The following is a 24799-nucleotide window of genomic DNA, read 5'->3' as shown; positions in this document are numbered from 1 at the left end:
TTAATAAACAACAGAACAGAATTTGAGCCCAAGTTTCTGGCTGCAGCGCCTCTGCTCTGAGAAAATAAACTCTGTTGGCTCTATTCCTATGCATTTCTGAATATATATAATATTAAAGCTTTGCATTGTAATCTTTTGAGTTAAAATAATGGTTAATAAGCAAAATTAAGGAAAGATGAAGAAAAGGCAAATGTTAGACACCACTTTCTTCCATTTTTATAGTCTGCTTCCATTATGAGAAAGAGTTTAATTTCTTTTGTCTCCTCCATGTATTTTAAACATCTGAGTCAGCAGTTTTAAAACTGTCTAATTAAGATGGACTTTATAACAGATGTCTGAGTTTTTAAATGCCAAAGGATATTCAATTTGTGCAAAGTAAGGAATCCTTTTGTGTTCTCATCTTATTCATCTGTGAGCTTCCTCCCCAATTTCTATATAATGTTATACACATGGTTGTTCGTTGCTGTTCAGTCACTAAGACGTGTCTGACTCTTTGCTGCCCCATGGATTGCAGCATGCCAGATTTCCCCGTCCTTCACTATTTCCTGGAGTTTGTTCAGACTCATGTCCATTGTGTCAATGATGCCATCCAACCATCTCATCGTCTGTTACCCGCTTCTCCTCCCGTGATGACTCAGACGGTAAAGAATCTGCCTGCAATGTAGGAGACCCAGGCTCAGTCCTTGGGTGATGAAGATCCCCTGGAGAAGGGAATGGCTCCCCACTCCAGTATTCCTGCCTGGAGAATTTCATGGACAAAGGAACCTGGCAGGCTACAGTCCATGGGGTTGCAGAGAGTCAGACACAATTGAGTGACTAACACTTTCACTCTCATATACATGATAGATATTTGTTAATTTTTAAAAATATTTTAAATGAATGAGAATAATTATGCCAGTGTTGGAGTAATCTGTGTGTATATCTCTGTAGTATTTTTCTACTAATGGATTGCATTTTTAAAAATAATTTCAGATTGGGTTGAATTTAGTCCGTTTGAGATTGGCATGGCTAAATATGGTACTTTTATGGCGCCTGACTTATTTGGAAGCAAATTTTTTATGGGAACAGTTGTAAAGAAATATGAAGAAAACCCCTTGCATTTCTTAATGGGTAAGTGATCCCAATCTACCATGAGTTTGTTTGACTGTTTTGAATCTTGGTACATTCTAAGTCATATTCCGTGTTTGGTCTTCTTTAGGTGTCTGGGGTAGTGCCTTTTCTATATTGTTCAACAGAGTCTTGGGAGTTTCTGGATCACAAAGTAAAGGTTCCACAATGGAAGAAGAACTAGGTATTGTAAAAACATGCTTGCATTGATCATAATTATGCTATACTGATAAACTTCATTAACACATACATATAAAGTTAAATCTTCATAAAATTGTAATTATTCTAATACTATCAATATTTTAGATGAATCAACATAATTATTTCCTAAAAATATATGCTTTTACCTCTTAACTATTGTTTTGACATTGAGGTTGTGGAGTTCATAGAAACTACTGATTCCTGAGTATCCTTTTTTTTTTTTTTTGCCCCTTACTTTTTTTAATTGAAGGATATTTGCTTTACAGAATTTTGTGGTTTTCTGTCATACATCAACAAAAATCAGCCATAGGTACTCCCATGTCCCCTCCCTCCCAAACCTCTCTTGCATTTCCCTCCCCATCCCACCCTGCTAGATTGTCACAGAGCCCTGTTTGAGTTCCCTGAGTCATATGGCAAATTCCCATTGGCTATCTGTTTTACATATGGTAATGTAAGTTTCCATGTTACTCTCTCCATACATCTCACCCTCTCCCTCCTCCCCTCCCCTTCCCCGTGTCCTTAGGTCTGTTTTCTATGCCTGTTTCTCCATTGCTGCCCTGAAAAGAAATTCATCGGTAGCATCTTTCTAGATTCCATATATTTATATGATCTATGTATATGATATTTATATTTCTCTTTCTGATTTACTTCACTCTGTATAATAGGCTCTAGGTTTGTCTACCTCATTAGAACCAACTCAAATGCATTCCTTTTTATGGCTGAGTAGTATTCCAGTGTATATATCTACAGTGGAATCAATTTTACTAGAGCATCTTTATTCCTTTTAGTTATTATGTATCAAAACATACTATTTGCATTAGAGAATACAAGTGGTCCCTGACTTACTATGGTTCAACTGACAAGTTTTTAACTGTATGACAGTGCATAAGTGATATTACTCAGTAGAAACCATACTTCAGATTTTGAGTTCTGACCTTTTTCAGGCTAGCGATAAGCAGTACGATACTCCCTCCCAATAGCAAGCTGCCACTCCCAGGCATGTCAGCCACGCAATCACAATGGTAAACAACCCATATACTTAAAACCATTCTGCACCCTATCAAGCATTCTGTTTTTCTTGTGAGCTCTTCAACATTTACTATAAAGTGTACTTTGTGGTAGATTATTTTGCCCAACTGTAGGCTAAATGTAAGTTTCTGAGCGTGTTTAAGGTAGGCTAGACTAAGTTGTTGTGTTCAGTAGATTAGATGTATTAAATGCATGACTGATGCATGTGGCAAAATTTTCAGCTTACAGTAGGCTTATTGGGATGTAAATCCATCGTAAGTTGAGGGAGATCTGTTCTCCTTTTATGAATAAGGGCAGCTTTTGGACGATTAGATTCATCAACAGTTGAATACAATATGATATTTAAATTCAAGCTTGATAGTTTATTTACCTCTTCAATACTACCTCATTAGAATTCTGTTAGCTTCTTATAGCTAATTCATACCAAAAACATGAGAAAATATTTCAAATCACAGCTAATAAACTACTGCTAATAATTTTCTTCAAATCTAACTCACAAGCCCATAATAAATTAAAAGTAATTTTTATACAACTTGTAAAAAGTAGACAAACTCAATTGAGGACCAGTAGTTTTCATTTGTTATAATATTAGTGCCATAGAAACATGTTATCTTCAATGAATAAATTTGATTTACACAAAACATACATTCAGGATCTCTCAAGTGCCATGCCGTCTGTATCGTAGTCAACACTGAATTTTTGTTATGACTATTTTGACTGGAAGTAGGAAGGGTCAGGGGAATGCTGAATTTGAATTTGGGGCCAGCCCAGCAGGGTCTGGGGAGAAGGATCCTGGAGATTATCAACAAAGTACCTCCCTACCTCCTCTTCTGTGCCTCTGAAGTAGCCCACATCTATTTCAGAGTTAACAGAACAACATAAATGACTTTTTCAACAATCTCTTTGAAAAATACTTGCATGTTAACAACTTACTGTAGGATTTTTTTCTAATAAACTGTCCTTAGTTATTGCAGACAATGACAGCTGATTTAATTAAGCTCTATATGCAAAACAAAAATACAATTATAACTTTAATTGATGTACCCCAACTTGACTTTTAAAAAGTGTGAAGTCACTCTTCCTGCAAGAGTTGATTTTCGATATGTGATATATATATATATATATATATATATATATATATATAAAATATATTAAGTGCAGCAACTTTCTATAGTCCTTAATATTTTGGGTGTAGTTCTTAATAAATAATGTGAAACTGATCTTATGATATCCCTAGAGTCAAAGACTTTAGAATAAAAATAAAAACAACCAAAGAGGCACTTTGTCCTTTAACTTGCTCCTGTCTTCTGAGCATCACACAGGGAACAAGCAGCCAAGGTTGGTGGAACTTGGAGCGATGTCCGACCTTAACCACAGAGCCACATGCTCCCAAGGGTAACTGCAAGGCAAAGTGTTTAATGCTGAAATCCTCTGACAGTGACCTATTTTAATGAACACTGTATCCCAGATGAATATCCTGTTCTCACCTTTAATTTTGTGGGTATAATAAATTCTTCTCTATGTGAAGCTATGTGAAGATTTCAGGCAAGAGATAAAAAGGAGAGAAAAAGAACAGAATTGCTGCCTTTTGTGAGGCTTGCTTCTCTTGCTCTTCTCTCTTGAATAATCCAGATAAACCCATGGTTTGTTGCTTTTTCCTCCTAAGACAGGAAGAGAACAGGACTGAAACAACACATCTGAGGCTGGGTGAGACAAAAGCTGAAGGCTGAGGAAAAGGAGAATGTTTATACTCAATATTCTTGAGAGTATTCTTTTTTGTTAGATGTCCCCTTTGAGACCAGTGGTTGGCAGCTTTTTTACTTTCACTGTGTGTCAGAATTAAGGGGAATATTGTGTCCTGAGAACCCCCGGCCGGCAGGATGCATGTTACCTCAGATTAGGGAAGGGTTTCCAGGAATGAGACCAGAGAGGTGAGTGACTGAGGGGAATCTCAGGACTCCTGGTGACCCTTTCATCCATTGGCCAGCTAAACTCGGCCTCTTAAAGGGATGTTCAGAGGTGCTTTTAGTTTCATTTTTCTCTTTCAAAGAAAGATTTTAAAGTCAATTGGAGTGTAATATGAGCAAAGCAAATGTTATACCTATATTTTTCTGAGTTTAAAAGCCCAAATGGTTCTATCACTGAAAACTATAAATTTGAAGACAGTCAAAAAAATAAAAATTCTATTGACTAATAGAAGGAAAAAAAAAAGTCACTCTAAAGAAAAGGATTTCATGTAAATGTCCCCTCAAAGTTTAATTTTTCTATAAATGATGATTATAAAATGGTCTGTGTATTCCATAATTTGGGTACTTTTTTACTTGCAAAAAGAGAGCTAGGTATAATGCTAAATTTTACTCTTATCTTTAAGGCTTTATGGTTTCTATTTTAGTTTTTATAACTGTTCTCTTAATACATTCTGAAGAAGCACAAATTGAAACCAAAACACACATTTCAGTAGATAATATTCATTATTACTTAGTAAAATTCCCCTCATATTAGTAACTTCATTCATCTTAGTAAAACCGTTGTATCCCATTGTAGATTTTGGCTTTACCCTATATTGACTCTCATAAATGTCATTTCAACATATTTAATTAAAGAAAAATGTGTCTTTTGGGTAATAAGAATTCTATAATCAAGCTGTTCTTCCTGTAAGAATTAATATAAACAAAAATTTTCCCCTTTAAATCACATATGAATAAATTCTAAACTATTTTTTTGTGCTCTGGGAAATTTTTTTTTCCAATGAGAAATTTTTTTTAATATAAATTTATTTATTTTAATTGGAGGTTAATTACTTTACACTATTGTATTGGTTTTGCCATACATCAACATGAATCTGACACAGGTATACACGTATTCCGCATTCTGAACCCCCCTCCCTCCTCCCTCCCCGTACCATCCCTCTGGTGTGATACCAAACTCTCATACTTAACCACTTGCTACTATATTTTGTCTTTTATATACTTTGTTTCTTGGATTGTTTCAATTTTTGTTGCCGTTGTAAAAAGCATCTGACTTTTTATAATTCCATTTTATCCAAACTGGCTATTTCTGATATGCAGAAAATATATGTATGAAAAATACTCATAAATCTAATACATTTAAATTTACTACATTGATCTAGATTTACACTGATAAGTCTAGTAGAGCTCACTGTGGTTTTGCTGAGAATACTTCCTTACAGTAAATTTCACTGTGAGTCTTGATGCCTAAGATTCTTTCATTGTTTTGTTTTTTTTCTGCAGAAAATATTACAGCAAAGCATATTGTGAGTAATGATAGCTCAGACAGTGATGACGAATCACAAGGACCCAAAGGTAAGAGAGCTGGAAACTCCTCTGGAAGAACTGCATTAGGAAAGACTATGAATGTTTTGTCTGATATTCTCACTCAAGATACTAATGGTAGTCTCTGCTTAAGGCACGGAGTGATAGAATTGTAGCTTTCAATTCAGAGAGAGAATCAATGCCATATATGCAATAAAATATGCAACATATAAGTATGCCTTATTCCATTTATTTTATATACCTCAAAAATTTTATCAGTTGAACAGAGAACAAACTGAGATGGTATAACAGAAATACCAAATTCTGTGTCAAATCTGATTAGAGTACTAGGTTTCTAAGCATAGAAATGGTGATGTGGGAACATTGTTATGTAGCTTTAATAAGTAAAGTTTCATCCTTTAAAATCTTATTATTAAGTAACATTTGAAAAATTAAGTTCTCACTCCATTGCCAAAATTCTCTCTCTGAAAGGGGATCAGTGATGGAGTAGATTTATTGAGAACTTTTTGTTTCATGTATCCCTTTATTGTATAAACAAGTTCTTTTACACCTTGACAAGGCAGTTTTCACCTTGCGTGGATCACGGTAGTCCGTGTGGAGTCAGGGAAGAGCTCTGGAAAAGATCTGGCATATTTGTTGCAATTGTTATGTGGTAAAATGGAATGATTTTACATTTGGACAGAGCCATTTGGGCAAATGTTCCCAATAGCTCAAAAACCAAAAAAAAAAAAACAAGGAGAAGATTTTACAACAACTAGATGAACATGTCCTGTTATAGTTTGAATAAATTCATCTAGATTTTAAAAGAGATTAAATACTTTTTTGTCCGAAACTTAATTACTCCATCAGCTAAGGTAAGGCTATTAGAAGAGGCTGTTTTATCTTTGCTGAATCAACACTGAAATTAAAGTTCTCTTTTCCTAGCCAGGCTGTTATTTGTCAGTTGTTCAGGTCTTTTTTTCTTCTATTTTGAATTTCCTTTTAATGAAGGGGGATAGAAAAAATGATGGACAGCATTTGCCTACCACTCATAGAATTAATTTTGTATTGATGTTGGGACCATCAAGTAGATTAATAATGGTTTATTGATTATTAGGTAAATGGCCAAAATCATCAGTACATTTGATCACCTCACCGAAGAACTGATGCTTTTTGTGGTGTTGGAGAAGACTCTTGAGAGTCCCTTGGACTGCAAGGAGATCCAACCAGTCCATTCTAAAGATCAGCCCTGGGATTTCTTTGGAAGGAATGATGCTAAAGCTGAAACTCCAGTTCTTTGGCCACCTCATGCGAAGAGTTGACTCATTGGAAAAGACTCTGATGCTGGGAGGGATTGGGGGCAGGAGGACAAGGGGATGACAGAGGATGAGATGGCTGGATGGCATCACTGACTCGATGGACGTGAGTCTGAGTGAACTCTGGGAGTTGGTAATGGACAGGGAGGCCTGGTGTGCTGCGATTCATGGGGTCTCAAAGAGTCGGACACGACTGAGCGACTGATGTGATCTGATCTGATCTGACCAGTACTGGCAGATTATCTTAAAGCTGAGAAGCTCAAGGACCCTCTGAATATGGCTGCTTTGGTTTCAATACCAGCCAACATTGGAGAATGGTATTTAGGGTGTTTTTGAGGATTTCTTGTTAGCTCTTAATATTCTTTTTTCTTTTTAAATAACCTTTATTTATTAGAGTAGTTTTAGACTCACAGCAAAATTGAGCAAAAAGTAGAGAGAATTCCCATATATTCCCTGTATCCACACACACTGCCTCCACCACTTTCAATATCCTGTACTAGAGAGGTACATTTATTACAGTCAATGAACCTATCAGATCAGATCAGATCAGATCAGTCGCTCAGTCGTGTCCAACTCTTTGCGACCCCATGAATCGCAGCACGCCAGGCCTCCCTGTCCATCACCAACTCCAGGAGTTCACTGAGACTCACGTCCATCGAGTCAGTGATGCCACCCAGGCATCTCATCCTCTGTCATCCCCTTGTCCTCCTGCCCCCAATCCCTCCCAGCATCAGAGTCTTTTCCAATGAGTCAAGTCTTCGCATGAGGTGGCCAAAGTACTGGAGTTTCAGCTTCAGCATCATTCCTTCCAAAGAAATCCCAGGGCTGATCTCCTTCAGAATGGACTGGTTGGATCTCCTTGCAGTCCAAGGGACTCTCAAGAGTCTTCTCCAACACCACAGTTCAAAAGCATCAATTCTTCAGCACTCAGCCTTCTTCACAGTCCAACTCTCACATCCATACATGACCACAGGAAAAACCATAGCCTTGACTAGACGAACCTTTGTTGGCAAAGTAATGTCTCTGCTTTTGAATATGCTATCTAGGTTGGTCATAACTTTCCTTCCAAGGAGTCTGACACATCATTATCACCCAAAATCTAAGCTTTCGGGTTCAGTCTTGATATTGTGTGTTCTACAGAACGTATAATGGCACATATCTAACATTATAGTGTCATCCCTCTGCTTCCCATCCCCCACCCCCCTGGCAACCCCATCTTTTTACTGTCTCCATCATTTTGCCTTTCTGGAATGTCATCTAGTTGGAATCATGCAATGGATAAACTTTTCAGATTGGCTTCCTTTGCTTAGTAATATGCATTTAAGTTTCCTCTATGTCTTTTCATGGCTTCATTTCTCTTTAGCATTGAACAGTATTTTGTTGTCTGGGTATTATTACACAGTTTATCCATTCACATACTGAAGAACATCTTGGTGGCTTTCAAATTTGAGCAGTTATGAATGGCACTGTTATAAAACTCCATGTTCAGATTTTTATGTGCATATAAGTTTTCAACTCCTTTGGGTAAAAATGAAGGAGAATGATTGCAGTATCATGTGATACAAGCATAATTAAATTTTGTAAGAAACTTCCAAAGAGGTTGTACCACTTTGCTTTTCCACCATCAGTGTTTGAGTGTCCTGTTGTTTCAAATTCTAACCAGCATTTGGTGTTGTCTGTTTTGGATTTTGACATTTCTAATAGGTGTGTAGTGTCATCCTGGATTTATTTGCATCTCCCTGATGACATGTGATGAAACATCTTTTCATAAATGTACTTGTCATCTATATGTCTTTAAAAAATTTTTTTATGTGTGTGGACAGGTTTTAAAATCTTTATTGAATTTGTTACAATATTCCTTTGTTTCCTGTTTGGTTTTTTGACCTGGAGGTATGTGGTATCTTAGTTACCTGACCAGGGATTGAACCTGCACCCCCTGCATCGGAGGGTGAAGTCCTGACCGTTGGACTGCAAGGGAGGGCCCCTGTAGGTCTTTTTTGGCAAGGTGTATGTTAAGGTCTTTTGCCCATTTTTAAATCAGGATGTTTGTTTTCTTATTGTTGAGTTTTAAAAAGTTCTTTGTACATTTTGGGTAATACCCCATTATCAGATGAGTCTTTTGCAAATATTTTCTCCCAGTCTGTAGTTTGTCTTCTTCTCTTGGGGCTTCTTTGTATTTAGTCAAGTGACTTTGAACATGATTTTTAGGCATTTTCAGGTTCAGTTTTTTCAAATCTGTATTGGCATCATTTTGCCTCCTCTTACAGAATTGCTGTAATCGTAAAACTAGCAAATGCATACAAAGGGCTTTAAATTGTGAAAGGCTAATGAATAGAAATTTACTATTAGTATTAAAGCTAATAAGCAAGATAAATCATTTATGTTATCTTGTTGCCATTTCCAAATATGTCATATGGAAGGTAGATCCATTGCTGGTATAGAAGTGAAATAAATTTAATAACAACAATAGTGATGATGAAAAAGGAAAAGAAGAGGAAGCACCAAATCTTTGGAAAATAATTGAGTATCTTATTCATATCCTGTGTAACTGAAGATATAAATCATTTATTTTAAAGCTTGATTTGTTCTAGTGAAAGATTTTCTTTGTCATATTTGGCATTAGAAAAGTGTGGGAGTAGAAAAGAGTATATATTTGTTTTTTCATGACTATGCAGTCATCTGGATTGGTTATGGAGAGAAAGAGCCCTTCACTTACTGAGCTCAGTTAAGCTAATCTTTTGAAGATATTATGGTTTTATGTATGTTTAGTTAGCATTTATTGAAAATTATGAAGTTTGAATATAGATTCTCTTTTTCCTCTCTCAATACACACACACACACACACATAAAGATTTATTTATGCATGTATATTTATATTCAAAGTTCCCAGAAATCTGAACAGAAGTGTTCTAGGTAAGGGGATTATCCTCTACTATACAATGTTCTTAGATTTGAGTTATGAATGAAGAATATTGATGATGACGATTACGATGCTGCCGACTAGTGTTTACTGAGAATTTAACGTAGGCCAGGCACTTTTTAAAGAAATTTGCATGAATGCATTAACTTAGTTTATCCTCATAACACCCCAATGAGGTTTACTGATGAGGAAATGAATACTGAAAAGGGTCAATTAACTAGTAAATAGTGGAGAGAAGATTGGAATCTGGGCAGTCTGATTCTGGAACCAGTGCTCTAAATAATGACACAATATGGCTTCCCAGTAGTAGTAACGAGTGCATCGATTTTAAGGAAAAAGTCATTGAAAACTGCTTCTTTGGGAAGATTGTCGAATTTTAAGCCATTTTAAAACATAAATTTAAATTACATACTTTTAAACCCCAAACTTTATAAGCAAGAATGCAATGACATTTCAGAGGGTGTTTATAGACAAGCAAATATATGTTGAATCCTTCAATTGTCTGCTCTCAGTTTGCATGATTTCTGGATGTTTATTAAACATGACTGGGAAGGAAACCTGGGAAAGGAAGGGGATTAGCTACTATGGATATTTCCTCTTATGCATAGCCATAGCCAAGAAAAGAGAAGAAAAGAATTGGGGAAAGGGAAAAAAATGGAAAAATAGAAGTTTCTCTGGAAATCAAAGAATAAGCCAAGTAACACTGCCAAGAATATAGCGTTTAGACTGACTATTTGGAGAAGGAAATGTCAACCCACTCCAATATTCTTGCCTGGAGAATCCCACAGACAGAGAAGCCTGGTGGGCTGCAGTCCATGGGGTCGCACAGAGTCGGACACGATTGAAGCGACTTAGCAGCAGCAGCAGCAGCAGCAGACTGACTATAGGTAAAGGGTAGAAAGAAAGAAAAGTGAAGTCGCTCAGTCGTGTCTGACTCTTTGCGATCCCATGGATTGTAGCCTACCAGGCTTCTCCATCCATGGGATTTTCTAGGCAAGAGTACTGGAGTGGGTTGCCATTACCTTCTCCAGAGGATCTTCCCGACCCAGGGGTCAAACCTGGATCTCCCGCATTGTAGGCAGAAGCTTTTTACTGTCTGAGCCACCAGGGAAGTTGGTAAAGGTAAGAACAATTTAAGAACAAAAATGATTAACTGAAATATTGACTGTATTAATTTACATGAATAAACATTTGTTGAATCCAAAACTGGAGGGATTTCCTTGGCAGTTCAGTGGTTAAGACTCTGTGCTTCCACTGCAGGGGGCATGGGTTCGATCCCTGGTCAGGGAACTGAGAGCCTGCATTCCCCTAATGTTAACACTCCATAGACCAAAGATCTTTTTTCATTTTTATGGATTTTAGACAATGTATAATGATCTTTTTCCTTAGGCACTGAAAATGAAGAAGCAGAAAGGGAATATCAAAATGATAATCAAGCAAGTTGGGTCCAACGTATGCTCATGGCCTTGGTGAGTGACTCAGCTTTGTTCAATACCAGAGAAGGACGTGCCGGGAAGGTGCACAACTTCATGCTGGGCTTGAATCTCAATACATCCTATCCAATGTCTCCTTTGAGAGACTTTACCATGCAAGAGTCCCTGGATGAAGACGAATTGGATGCTGCTGTCGCAGGTAGGTACACAAAATGTAACCCACAGAAGCTAATTCAAGAGATTGTTCTTCCTTTTCTGGGGAGGAGCATTTTAATTATTGTTACTAGTAACTCATTTATGATCCAATTGACATGCATGTAATGGGGGGAGGGAATTCCCTGGTGGCTCAGATGGTAAGGAGTTTGCCTGCAATGTGGGAGACTCGGGTTCGATCCCTGGATCCAGATGAGCCACTGGAGAAGGAAATGGCAACCCACTCCAGTATTCTTGCCTGGAGAATCCCATGGATGAAGGAGCCTGGCAGGCTACAGTCCATGGGGTTGCAAAAAGTCGGACACAACAGAACGACTTCACTTTCTTTTCTTTTTAATGGGGGAAGGACCATGAATTATTGGTTTTTTGGAAGAAAAAAATACACTGGACAGGAACAGCATCGTCGTGTTAGCATAAACAATTTTCATTGAAATACTGAGAGGGACTTTGCTTCTCTGTGTTGGTCAAGGATCACTCACTGGAAACAGGAAACCCTCTCGCTTGTTTAAGCGAAAGGGGTTTAAAGAAGGGAATTGAGTGCTTACAAAACTGTTCTGAGGCGTGGAGGAGCAAGCTCCAGGCTAAGCATGTAGGAATGATTCCAAAAACACTTCAGAATCACCCCCACAAACGCCCCCACAACAGTGCTTGGCAGTAGAAATAGCACAAACGCAGTCTCTTGTCTCATTTCCTCCGGCAAATCTCATGTGGGTGTTTCTCCTTGGCAAAGGGAGTAAGTCCCAGCAGACCCAGAGCTGGGAGGGAATCTTATGTACGAAGTCCTCCCCGCCCCCCTGCTCCTAGGAGTGCAGAGCAGTAATGCCTGCCCCCTAGGGGTGAGAGTCAGCCGAATTTACCTATTTGCAGCGTCCCTCCGCCTATCGAATTTTTTAAAATTTATTTTTAATTGGAAGACAATTGCTTTACAATATTGTGTTAGTTCCTGCCAAACTGTCAACATGAATCAGCCATAGGTATACATATGGCCCCTCCCTGTTGAACCTCCCTCCCTACCCCCACCACATCTCACGGCTCTAGCTTGTCACGGAGCACCTGGTTTGAGTTCCGACTTCATGCATCAAATTCCCACTGGCTATCTGTTTTACATATGGTAATCTATGTTTCAATGCTAACCCTCTCCATTCGTCTCTCTCCTTCCTTCACCCACAGCGTCCACAAGCCTGTTCTCTCTGCGTCTCCATTGCTGCCCTGCAGCAGGTCCATCAGTACTATCTTTCTGGACCCCATAGAGTTCCTATTATACAGAGTGAAGTAAAGTCAGAGAAAAAGAAATATCATATATTAACAGGCTATTGAATTTGTCCCTCCAGTTCTCTGAAAGATTGGGTAACTTTCTTAAGGCCCCTTAACCCACTCACTTTCAGGATTGTCAGTTAGCCAAACTAAGGAATACTTCCCTCGATTCTTCATTTCCATGGGTGTTCCAAATTAAAAGTTAAATTTGCCTTGGTGACTAATGACTACATAATCATCTTTCTTATAATGCTCCTGTCATCGTAAACTTTTTCTACTTCATCATGCCATCTTGTTTCTCTTAACTGCCCAAATGTCATTTTTCAATCATTTCTGCCTAAGAACATTGACAGGAGGCTATGAAAATGTAAATGGAAAATTTTCCAAAAATCTTCCTGCTACTCTTTGTTGAAGTATTCTACCTATATTTGTCAAAATTCGGACATGGCTTTAGATCTTTTTGTTTAGGTAATGCTGTTTGTTTGTTGCTTGAGTTTAAGGGAAATTGCAGAAGCAAAATTTACCCCTGTTTTTAAACAAGAGAAGTGGAAACTCACTATATTTTGCCTTATGTTTGTGGCATCAAAGTCTAGGATATGAGATATATCTGATTATAAACCTGCCGTGCAAACCCTTTCATATGAACTATAATAAAAGTCTATGAATATTTGTGATAAAGTCAGTGTCTTTTTTAAATTCATCCAAAATAAAAATCCTTGACCGTACAATCAGTGATGTTAATTGTGTGTGTGTGTTACTTATGATTTTACTTATTGCTATTGCCTCTTGATGAAAGTGAAAGTGGAGAGTGAAAAAGTTGGCTTAAAGCTCAACATTCAGAAAACAAAGATCATGGCATCTGGTCCCACCACTTCATGGGAGATAGATGGAGAAACAGTGGAATCAGTGCCAGACTTTATTTTTCTGGGCTCCAAAATCACTGCAGATGGTGACTGCAGCCATGAAATTAAAAGACGCTTACTCCTTGGAAGGAAAGTTGTGACCAACCTAGATAGCATATTCAAAAGCAGAGACATTACTTTGCCAACAAAGGTTCGTCTAGTCAAGGCTATGGTTTTTCCTGTGGTCATGTATGGATGTGAGAGTTGGACTGTGAAGAAAGCTGAGTGCCGAAGAATTGATGCTTTTGAACTGTGGTGTTGGAGAAGACTCTTGAGAGTCCCTTGGACTGCAAGGAGATCCAACCAGTCCATTCTGAAGGAGATCAGCCCTGGGATTTCTTTGGAAGGAATGATGCTGAAGCTGAAACTCCAGTACTTTGGCCACCTCATGCGAAGACTTGACTCATTGGAAAAGACTCTGATGCTGGGAGGGATTGGGGGCAGGAGAAGAAGGGGACGACAGAGGATGAGATGGCTGGATGGCATCACTGACTCGATGGACGTGAGTCTCAGTGAACTCCGGGAGTTGGTGATGGACAGGGAGGCCTCGCGTGCTGTGATTCATGGGGTCGCAAAGAGTTGGACACGACTGAGCGACTGCACTGATCAGATCTGATTGCAATACCAGTTAAATGCATCTTATTTAGAAACTTCGGTTTTATAGATAAGAGGTGATGGGCTTAAAAACAAAACAAAACAAAACAAAAAACCAAAAAACTTAGCCTCTCAGAGCATTTAGAACCAGAAAGAAGCATTAGTATTTTACTCCATAGCAAAGGAAGATCAAAGGAGACAGCATCATGTTTGCCTAGAATTGCTCAACTGAACTGGAATTGGGACACTTGAATAGGCCTCTTGACATTGCTCAGAAGCCTTTCCCTTCTGCTCACCCCCTTCCTCATAGCCTTTGGTTTTATTAGTCATTGTCTTGCTGATGCAAAAATGGAAGTTTCCTTGTGTGTACTTATTACATCTGTTTTATGTTACTGCTTTGATCTTTCTGTGATTTACACAGCACGGGCTCTGCATTCAACATTTTAACAACTTCCTGGTGATTTCACAGTAGATTTTAAAGTGTTAGGGTTCCTAGGTAAAGCACAGTGCTCAGTTAAATTTGAATTTCAATTCATATATATATATATATATATATAGAGAGAGAGAGAGAGAGAGAGAGAGAGAGAAAATAAGTACGCTCCTTTGTAACATTTGGGACATTCTTGTATAAAAATCATTTGCTATTTATCTGAAATTCAAATTTAACTGGACATCCTACATTTTTATTAGATAAATTTGGTACCTTAGGAAGTGTGCCTCTTTCATTATGCTTACCTTATTTCAGATTGTTCTTTATTTTCCTCTTTCTTCTTTTCATCCTAAAATATGATATTACATATTTTAATATTGCAATTAAAATATGATATTAAATAGACTAAATATTTATTTTTGGGGGAAATTTTGATTTGTTCTAACCTAAAATTATTAAAGTGTTAGTAGCTCAGTTGTGTCTGACTCTACAGCTTCATGGACTGTATTCACTGTAGTCCATGGAATTCTCCAGGCAAGAATACTGGAGTGGGTAAGCATTCCCTTCTCTAGGATGTCTTCCCGACCTAGGGATCAAACCTGGGTCTCTTGTATGGCAGGCAGATTCTTTACTGTCTGAACCACCAGGGAAGCCCAAAATTATTTTAAAGTAATGAACTTTGGAAGGAACTTTAAATATTGTCAGTGTATATCTCATCAAATTATACTTGTTGTTTTGTATTTATCTGACTGAAAAAATGTATACAGAATGTTGACTAGTCAAAAATCCAATCAGATAAATGATAAGTTCATTCAAATTTATTGTTTATAAACAAGCATTATTAAAAATGACTATGTTTTAGACTGAATGTACTAAATTGATTAGTGCTTTTTCAGATAAAACTTTTACCAAGATGGACTCCATTTATCTCCTTCTGGTTATTTCCAAGTTTTAGAATGACTGTATGTTTGGAATGAAAAGTTACAAGGTTTACCATAAATGGTATTCAACTTGATTCATAAAGTCTTCATTAAAAGTTTTATCTAGTATACAATTAAAACACCACAATTTAATTAAAACATTAAGGTTATTCCTCTTTTATCTTATATTTAGAGTTTTTTATCTTATCTGTATATTATGTTGGGAAAATTGCACATTTGCTTTACTATTTTGTTTAAACAGATTAAAATTTGAGCATCTTAAAACAATCAGCCTAAAATGAGAAAAAGTTAGTGTGCTATTTTTGTGCTTATTACTTCAGCTTGCAGTCCCTCTTTTGAAAACAAGAAACATCAGATCATAAAATTCCCTTCATTTGTTTACTTCAAAGTAGTTGTATACCTGTGGAAACTAATTTTGGATAAGCTGATCATTAGTTACGTGACTTCTTTCCTGTTTACTTTTGTGTTTATGTTATTTTCTGCAACACACGCCATCTGGAATAAGAAATCGAGACATGAGTTCATCTAGGGAAGAGTTCAAAACACAAACATCCAAATATTTGTGCATTATAAATGGAATCAGTTGATGTATTTGTAAAATGACCATGATAAAATTTCCATAGCAGAATCGCTCTAAGGAAATGGTTCATAATTATAAAACAGAGCATGTTTCCATACCTATCAAAGAACCTGATTCCGTTATTCACAGGTTTGGAAACCGTGTATGCTTTAATTTATGGGAGGATGTTCTTTCATAGGGGCCCTTCTCAAACTTTCTGTAACATTTTAGTGGATGGTAATAAATAGGGATCAAGTTCAAATAAGTTTGGTAAAACTAACAACTCCACGTCCGTCTTCACAATGCAATGGGATGCTCTAATGAGTTTGAGAGGTCCTACTTAAAGACTGCTCAAGTATAGTACTTGAAAAGCAGACTCGCTGTATCTGTGGAGAAGGAAATGGCAACCCACTCCAGTGTTCTTGCCTGGAGAATCCTAGGGCCGGGGGAGCCTGGTGGGCTGCCGTCTGTGGGGTGGCACGGAGTGGGAGACGACTGAAGCGACTTCGCAGCAGCAGCAGCAGCTGTATTTGAATCCCAGTTGTGTCATTATTAGCTGGACAGTCCTGTGCCATTATTAGCATAGCCTCAGTAAACACCGAGAGAAAAGTAGAGTGAAACGAAAAATCAGCGCCCTGATGCCGATGAACCTGTAGGTTAGTGAGTGTGCAATAGTCCTTACTGTTTACCCCAAAGGTTGACTTTAAAACAGAAATAGTTGTTAACTGCCTTATAGAGTTATTGTCAGGATTAAGTAGCATCTCCTCTTAAAAGTGCTGTTAGTCCAAGGCATAGTAAAGAATATAGGGAACACACATTATAATTTGCTGTTACTTTAAGTTGTTGAATCTTGTATTTCTCAAACTGACTTAATCATACAACTCTTATTTGTTACATAGAATATCTGGTAATATCTTGCAAAACTGTATTTTTTACAACACACTTAAGAAATATTGTTTCCTGTCAGTTTAGGTGGATAGTTGGAATCATGGTGGTTAGCTACATGCCAGAGCTGTGAGTTGGTCTACATAAAGTTTTTTCTCTCAAATGTAATCTTGGATTTAAAAGAGGAAAAAGGAGACTATCAGTTTCATGATGAGAGGGAGCAAATCAAATAGAAGAAGAGAGAAATAGTCTGTTCCTAGTTAACCTTTTAGCTGAAATTTAAAGCATCAGTTTATGAAACCCAAAAAATTATGTGTGAATTATCATTGTAGTTTCTTTATTAGGGAAAATCACTGCATGGTAAACAAATATTCCCATTAATGTTTTTAACTTTTTATGCTTATCATGAAATATGCATATCAATGTGGTTTTCATGATTGATAGATGCATGTGTAGATTACCTCTGTGCATTGCACTTCTTGCGTCTTTAAATTACCCATTTCAAAATTCTTTAGTCTTATGGCTGTGCCACTCACTTTCTGAAGTGATAGTGTGACAGTGTGTTTAGGGTTTAGACTTCGTGGACCAGGCTTTGAATCTTGATTCTTCCTATGTTAAACTGGACCTATTAGGGCCTCATATCCTTATCTTTAAAATGATATAAATGATATTTCCTTTGTCTTCTGGTAAATCTTATATATGAAATTACTAATATATGGGCTTCCCAGAAGGCTCAGTGGTAAAGAATCTGCCTGCAATGCAGGAGGCACGGATTCGATCCCTGGCTCAGGAAGATCCCGTGAAGAAGGAAATGGCAACCCACTCCAGTATTCTTGCCTGGGAAATCGCATGGACAGAGGAGCCTGGAGGGCTACAGTCCATGAAGTTGCAAAGAGTCAGACATAGCTAAGCGACAGAGCACTACTACTATATGATATATTATATACACCCAAATAAAGCTACTTTTAGGAGGAATAAAAATACACAAATAAAAATTGTCCAGCTTCTTAGTAAAATATTTTAAAACTTACACAGACTCACAATTTTTTACCTTATAAAATGGTTAAACAATAAAAATTTCAGAGGGATAGATGTTAAAGTTGGGTTTGATAATATACATGTAATATAACAAAGGGGCTTCCCAGGTGGCGCTAGTGGTAAAGAAGCCATGTGCCAATGCTTGAGATGCAGGCTCTGCATGGGATTTCCTAGGCAAGAATACTGGAGTGCATAGCCATTTCCTTCTTCAGGGGATCTCCCTGAATCAGGGATCAAACCCATGTCTCCTGCATTGGTGGGTGGATTCTTTACCATTTATTCACCAGAGAAGTAGCACCCCCCCATTCCTGTTACCCTCTATTATTTTTTTCATTCCTTTTATCAGTGCCTGAACCATCTTTTAATGTATTTGTTTACTGATTTACCAGTAGTGTGCTCTATTGGAGCAGAGTTTGCATCTCTTGTTCAGCACTTAAGTAGTGCCTAAAGAGCAGCAGACAATGTGTGTTTGTTCAATTGCTTGGACTATTCTCCTGGACTTCCATCACCTAGAGAGATGCTTGTGGGATCCTTCAGACTCTGCCACTCCCTAGTTATGCCACTTTAGAGATGAATTTCATGTATTTCATCCTCCATTTACAGTATCCTCTATCTCACATGTCTGTTCTAAGTCTTAAACAAGATAATGCCTGAGGAAGTGTTTTTAAACCTGTAAAGACCTATGTAATGTAAGTAATCCTGCTTAAACTTACTCCTAGGGCCTGAGCCTTGATTGCATTTTCAATATTTTGTCCCACTTAATTCTCATAGCAGAGACTTCCCTGGCACTCGAGTGGTTAAGACTCAGGGGGCGCAGGTTTGATCCCTGGCCCGGGAGTTAAGATCTCACATGTCTCATGACCAAAAAACCAAAAATTAAAACAGAAACAGTATTGTAACAAATTCAATAAAGATTTTAAAAATGGTCCACATCAAAAAAAAAAAAAATTCTTAAAGAAATTCCTCACAGCATTCTTACTGATAGAATCTTTTACTCTGATATTACAGATTAAGAGTCTCCAAGGCCTGAGGGTCCAACCATATGGAATTCTTCTCACATATTTACATAACAAATAGTTTTAAATTCTAAATAATGTTAAGTGATCATTTAATCCATTCTGTTCGTTTCTTTCCTTTTTAAAGATCCTGATGAATTTGAGCAGATATATGAGCCTTTGGATGTCAAAAGTAAAAAGATTCATGTGGTGGACAGTGGCCTCACATTTAACCTTCCATACCCTTTGATCCTGAGACCTCAGAGGGGAGTTGATCTCATCATCTCCTTTGACTTTTCTGCAAGACCAAGTGACTCTAGTCCTCCGTTCAAGGTAAGGAGAATTTATATAGCATTCCATCATCTGCCACATTCTTTTGCATGTCTTGTAGCTCTCTTCGTCTTCTGGACCACGATTTCTTGTCCCTTTAGCCTATTTTCTACTTTATTATGAGTTATATTTCTAAAACACAAATGTGATTTAATCACTTTTCCACTTAACAAAGCTTTTAATTGATTTCCCAAGCCTCATTCAAGTTCACAGTCCTGAGCAGGACAAGAACAAGGCAATACATCTGAAGTTGAGGAAGCGAATAGCCTGAAATTTGAGAGTTAGCAGGTAAAAGATAAGTAAAGCCAAGTAAAGCCATGCATGGGCTTCCCTGGTAGCTCAGTTGGTAATGAATCTGCCTGCAATGCAGGAGACCCCAGTTCCATCCCTGTGTCGGGAAGATCCCCTGGGGAAGGGATAGGCTACCTACTCCAGCATTCTTGGGCTTGCCTGGTGGCTCAGCTGATAAAGAATCTGACTGTAATGTGGGAGAACTGGGTTCGATCCCTGGGTTGGGAAGATCCCCCGGAGAAGGGAAAGGCTACCTGCTCAAGTATTCTGTTCTGGCCTGGAGAATTCCATGGACTGTTTAGTCCATGGGATCGCAAAGAGTCAGACACAACTGAGCAACTTTTACTTGACTTTTCAAAGCCATACATGAGGAATGTATAACATGAGGAGAGAAGAGGACATGAAATAGTATCTTGATGATTCAACAGCAGTATCTGGGGAAAAGGACAAAAATGAAGGAAGTATGCAGTATTCTAAAACTAACTGAAGATATTTAACAACAAGATGTCTTTGGTTAAGTGGATAAGAGCAGTTTCAATAGGGCCGAGAGAGCAGATGTCATACTGCAGTGATTTGAAGGTTAAGTGGAAGTTAAGAAAATGGAGACAATCCTGTAAACCATTCCAGGAAAAAGGAAATGGGCTATTTCTGCAGGAGGATGTGGGGAATAGGAAAATTGCATGTATGTGGAGGGGTGGGTTGGAAATACTTGAGTGTGTTTAAATGTTTTGATGTCTAGGACTTGTGAATGAAGCAATGTTGTGGGAGATGGAGAGATGATGTATACAACAGAATCACTTCTCTGGGAGATTGTAGGGATGGGGAGTGGAAGGGAGACACAAAAATACAGATGGAGAGGAGTCTAGATACATCCATATTGGGACAAGACAGAAGGGGGTATTGTGGTTGTGGATTGGAGGTTAGTTGTAGGCACAGAGATGGGAAGATAGGAAACCACTCATGTACTGACTTCTAACTTTTAGAGGAATTCAGAGTCGGCACTATCTTTTGAGTAGAGAGGAGGTAGAGCCAGGGGTACAAGGATAACAAGTCTGCCTGTCTGAAGACACAAGGAAATTTTCTAACTAGGGTCATGTGGAAAGATTGCTGGGCAGCATCTAAGTGAGACATGAATGTTGTTTGTCCCCTTGACTTCAAACTTCCTTTCAATATAGCTTAAGTATTACCTTTCTTGGCCTCCACAAGTATAGTTTTAGTATGAAAGGCTTAGTAATTTCTCCTAACACAGCAATTTTCATGTTGTCCTGTCTGTATTTGTTTACTTCAACTCTCTGTGAACTCTCTGTGAACTCGTTGGAGACTAGAACATTAACTTGTGTGTGTGTTTCTGTATATTTGTGTTTTGTTTTAATCATTTGGTTCTAATTGCTATATAGGTGTTAGCCCAAATTATGGTATGTAGGATATGTTTCGGAGAAGGCGATGACATCCCACCCCAGTACTCTTGCCTGGAAAACCCCATGGACGGAGGACCCTGGTGGGCTGCAGTCCATGGGGTCGCGAAGAGTCGGACACGACTGAGCAACTTCACTTTCACTTTTCACTTTCATGCATTGGAGAAGGAAATGGCAACCCACTCCAGTGTTCTTGCCTGGAGAATCCCAGGGACGGTGGAGCCTTGTCGGCTGCCGTCTATGGGGTCGCACAGAGTCGGATACGACTGAAGCGACTTAGTAGCAGCAGCAGCAGGAGGATATGTTTTATGGGTGAATGAATGAAATATTATAATAGAGATGAAGTTACTATCTCCGTTTCATAGATTAAGAAACAGGTACTCACAAGATTAAGTGAAACATTTCATGATCTCCCAACCAGGAAGAGTTAGTGATGACCCAGGTTCTTGGACGTGTTTTCATTTCTATTGTACATAATTAAGATGTTCTCGAGACCCAATAATGGTTATAATAACTGTTTAACATATATAAATCTCATATTTTAAAAGTGCTTTCATATTTCACCTTTTTTTGAGGCAGTTAGTAGTATTCAGAGAAGGAAATAAGGATTGATGAGATAAGAAATCTCATCATGCCAAGAAATTAAATAAGATAGTGGGCGAAAGGTCTTCCCCATTAAGCCATTAAGAATCTGCTTGCAATGCAGGAGACATGGGTTTACTCCCTGGGTTGGGAAGATTCCCCTGGAGAAGGAAATGGCAACCCACTCCAGTATTCTTGCTTGGAAAATCCCATGAACAGAGGACAGACAACAGCCCATGGTGGTCATAGAAGGGTCGGATATGACTGAGTGACTAAATAACAGCAATGGGTGAAAAGAACATAGCCCAGGGGACTTCCCCAGTGGTTCTGTGATTAAGACTTTGCCTTCTAATGCATGGGGCATGGGTTCCATCCCTGGTTGGGGAACTAAGATCCTGCATGCCTCAGGCCAAAAACCAAACATAAAACAGAAGCAATATTGTAACAAGTTCAACAAAGACTTTAAAAATGGTCTACCTAAAAAAAAAAAAAAAAAAAAGAACATAGCCCAGGATCTGGCTGGGGAAATACTAGGTAAGTAATGGTCAAGGTGGACTACATTCCAAGGATCCAGGATGAGAATGGAACACTCTTTTAACTTCACTAGCTGCCTGGCTATATATATATACAATGTATATTCTTTTTTCTGTGCTGTGTGCAGCAGTTAGTGGTAAAACCTGGTTCTTGATGTCTAAAACATTTTAGCTTTTGGCGGGTGGGGAGACTTCTAAACACAAGTCATTTGGAAGGAAATTGACAAATTTTCTTGTTAAATAGTTATTTGGGTTTATATAACTATGTATATTATGTAAACCTATACAACTATGTTTATTGGGCTTCCTTGGTCGCTCAGTGGTAAAGAATCCACCTGCCAATGGTTCAGGAAGAATCTGATTCCATAAGACCCCCTGGAGAAGGAAATGCAACCCACTCTAGTGTTCTTGCCCGGAAAATCCCATGGACAGAGGAGCCTGGTGGACTACAGTCCATGACATTGCAAAAGAGTTGGACCTGACTTAGCAGCTAAGCAACAACAACAACTGTGTGTGTTATAGGAGATCCATTCGAAAATAGACTGGTGTATTCTGGAGTAGATAAGCAGGGAAATAAGTGAGATAGGATGAAAATGGCACAGAAATGGCAATGAGCACATCTGAGGAGTGATCTGATTAATGTGATAGATTTTAAGTCATTTTAAGTCATGATTCTACAAGGGCTTTAAAGAAGAATTTATGGTTGGATGATGGCAAATGGAAAATCAGTGAAGGATTTCCAGCAGACAAATGACTTCATGAAATTGGAATTTTAGAATGATTAATCTGATAACAGAAAATAGGATGAATTGGAGGATGGAGAGCAAAAGGTTAAAATTAAGAGGGATTTACTGTAATGTAAGTGTAGGACAGTGAAGTATGCACCAGGGAGGGTGACTGTGAAAACCAAGAGCAGGGTTTGATGATGGATGAGCAGCAAAGGGGAAGTGAGTTTCAATGCATGACTCCACTGTGATAATTTAGGAGCTCATTCTGGAGGTGGAAGAACCTGATTATTCATTTCACCAGTGGAAGTGTAAAATGTCAAAGTCTTCATTTTATACATGAATCAGAGCTCCACCACTTTAATGAACTGATATTAGAAGGTTTTAGAATATTATATTGTACCTCTGAAAAGAACTCACTATTTCTAATTAAAAAGAATACTCATAAAAATACATCAAGTGCTTCTGCTATTCATAGACAATAGCTGTTGATATTTTGTTTTTATTTTTTTCTCTCTTCACTGCATGTGTGCATACATATGTGCATATGTATGTGTATCAACACCAGGGTTATGTATTTTTGCAATCTGCTTCTTTCTTCTTAAAGTTACATTGTAAGCATTTCCCCATGCCATTCAATATTTTTAGAACATAATTTTAAACACAGAATGATATCTCTATATATGAATAAGCAAGAATTTATTATCAGTGTTCTGTTTTCAACTTTTAGATTATTGCTATCTTGTCAATTCTTTCTTCTAATTGTCATCTTTGCACATGAATTGTTAATCATACTTTTTATTATTCCCTTACTTGGATTCTTAGATATATATATATGTTAAGATTCTTTAATAAACATTTCCAGATCACTTTCCAAAAAAGCTGTACCAGTTTATATTACTATATTAGATTGTACAGGCAAATCCTGTACATGGCTTTACTGGCATGGAAAAATATTACAGCTGTTTATGCTCATAGATGTGCTTTGGAATTATTTTGTCAATTCCCTACACCTTACCCTCTTCCTCCTATGTGAATATATCCTTTAACTATTGGTTTGGTGTAGCATGAAGCCTATCATTCTAGAAATAATGGACTGTATTTTCAGAGACTTAATATAAAAGAAATTGCAATATATTATATATGATACATTTTCCTCCAAAAAAGGACTTCAGAAAATTCACAGTGAGTGAAATGAACTTTTAAGTCTCACTTGGAATATTTAAAATGATTTTTTAAACTTATGAGTATTGTTATATAGATTGTCATTATAATAATATGCATTTCAATATGGACTTAAAAGGTTATCAAATATAATTTTTAAATTAATAAGAAATATTGTACTATTAATACTAAAGTGGAAATATTTATTATAGGTATGATATGTACTAAGTTTCTTCAGTCATATCCAACTCTTTGTGACCCTATGAACTAGCCTTCCAGACTCCTCTGTTCATGGGAGTCTCCAGGCAAGAATATTGGAGGGGGTTGCCATGCCCTCCTCCAGGGATCTTCCCAACCCAAGGACTGAACTTGGGTATTCTGTGTCTCCTGCACTACAGGTAGATTCTTTACTCCTGAGCCATAAAAATTGAATTGTACATAAAAGTTTTTGATAGCAGGGAAGTTCCAATGCAATACCTGAATATATGCAATATGGTTTTTTAAGGTGATTAAATAATGAATATTTTTCTATTTGGGTGGCTTGTCTGGTGGCTCGGTGGTAAATAATCTGCTTGCCAATGAAGGAGATATGAGTTCAGCCCCTGGGTTGGGAAGATCCCTTGAAGAAGGAAATGGCAACTTACTCCAGTGTTCTTGCCTGGAAAATCTG

General features: G+C 37.7%; 1 protein-coding gene across 3 annotated transcripts in view; it reads left to right on the top strand.

Moving 5' to 3' along the window:
* PLA2G4A (phospholipase A2 group IVA) overlaps window positions 1–24799 on the top strand; it is a 173750-nt gene that overhangs the window by 128120 nt on the left and 20831 nt on the right. For all 3 annotated transcript variants that reach the window (XM_025285465.3, XM_044942712.2, XM_044942711.2), the window contains 5 exons: window positions 973–1110; window positions 1199–1291; window positions 5589–5660; window positions 11235–11477; window positions 19238–19422. In XM_025285465.3, the coding sequence (XP_025141250.1) occupies window positions 973–1110; window positions 1199–1291; window positions 5589–5660; window positions 11235–11477; window positions 19238–19422 (731 nt within the window). The remainder of the gene's footprint in view (window positions 1–972; window positions 1111–1198; window positions 1292–5588; window positions 5661–11234; window positions 11478–19237; window positions 19423–24799) is intronic.

This window comes from Bubalus bubalis, chromosome 5 (assembly GCF_019923935.1).
Source record: "Bubalus bubalis isolate 160015118507 breed Murrah chromosome 5, NDDB_SH_1, whole genome shotgun sequence".
In the NCBI taxonomy this organism is placed as follows: domain Eukaryota; kingdom Metazoa; phylum Chordata; class Mammalia; order Artiodactyla; family Bovidae; genus Bubalus; species Bubalus bubalis.
This window is presented reverse-complemented; position numbering and strand designations above follow the sequence as displayed.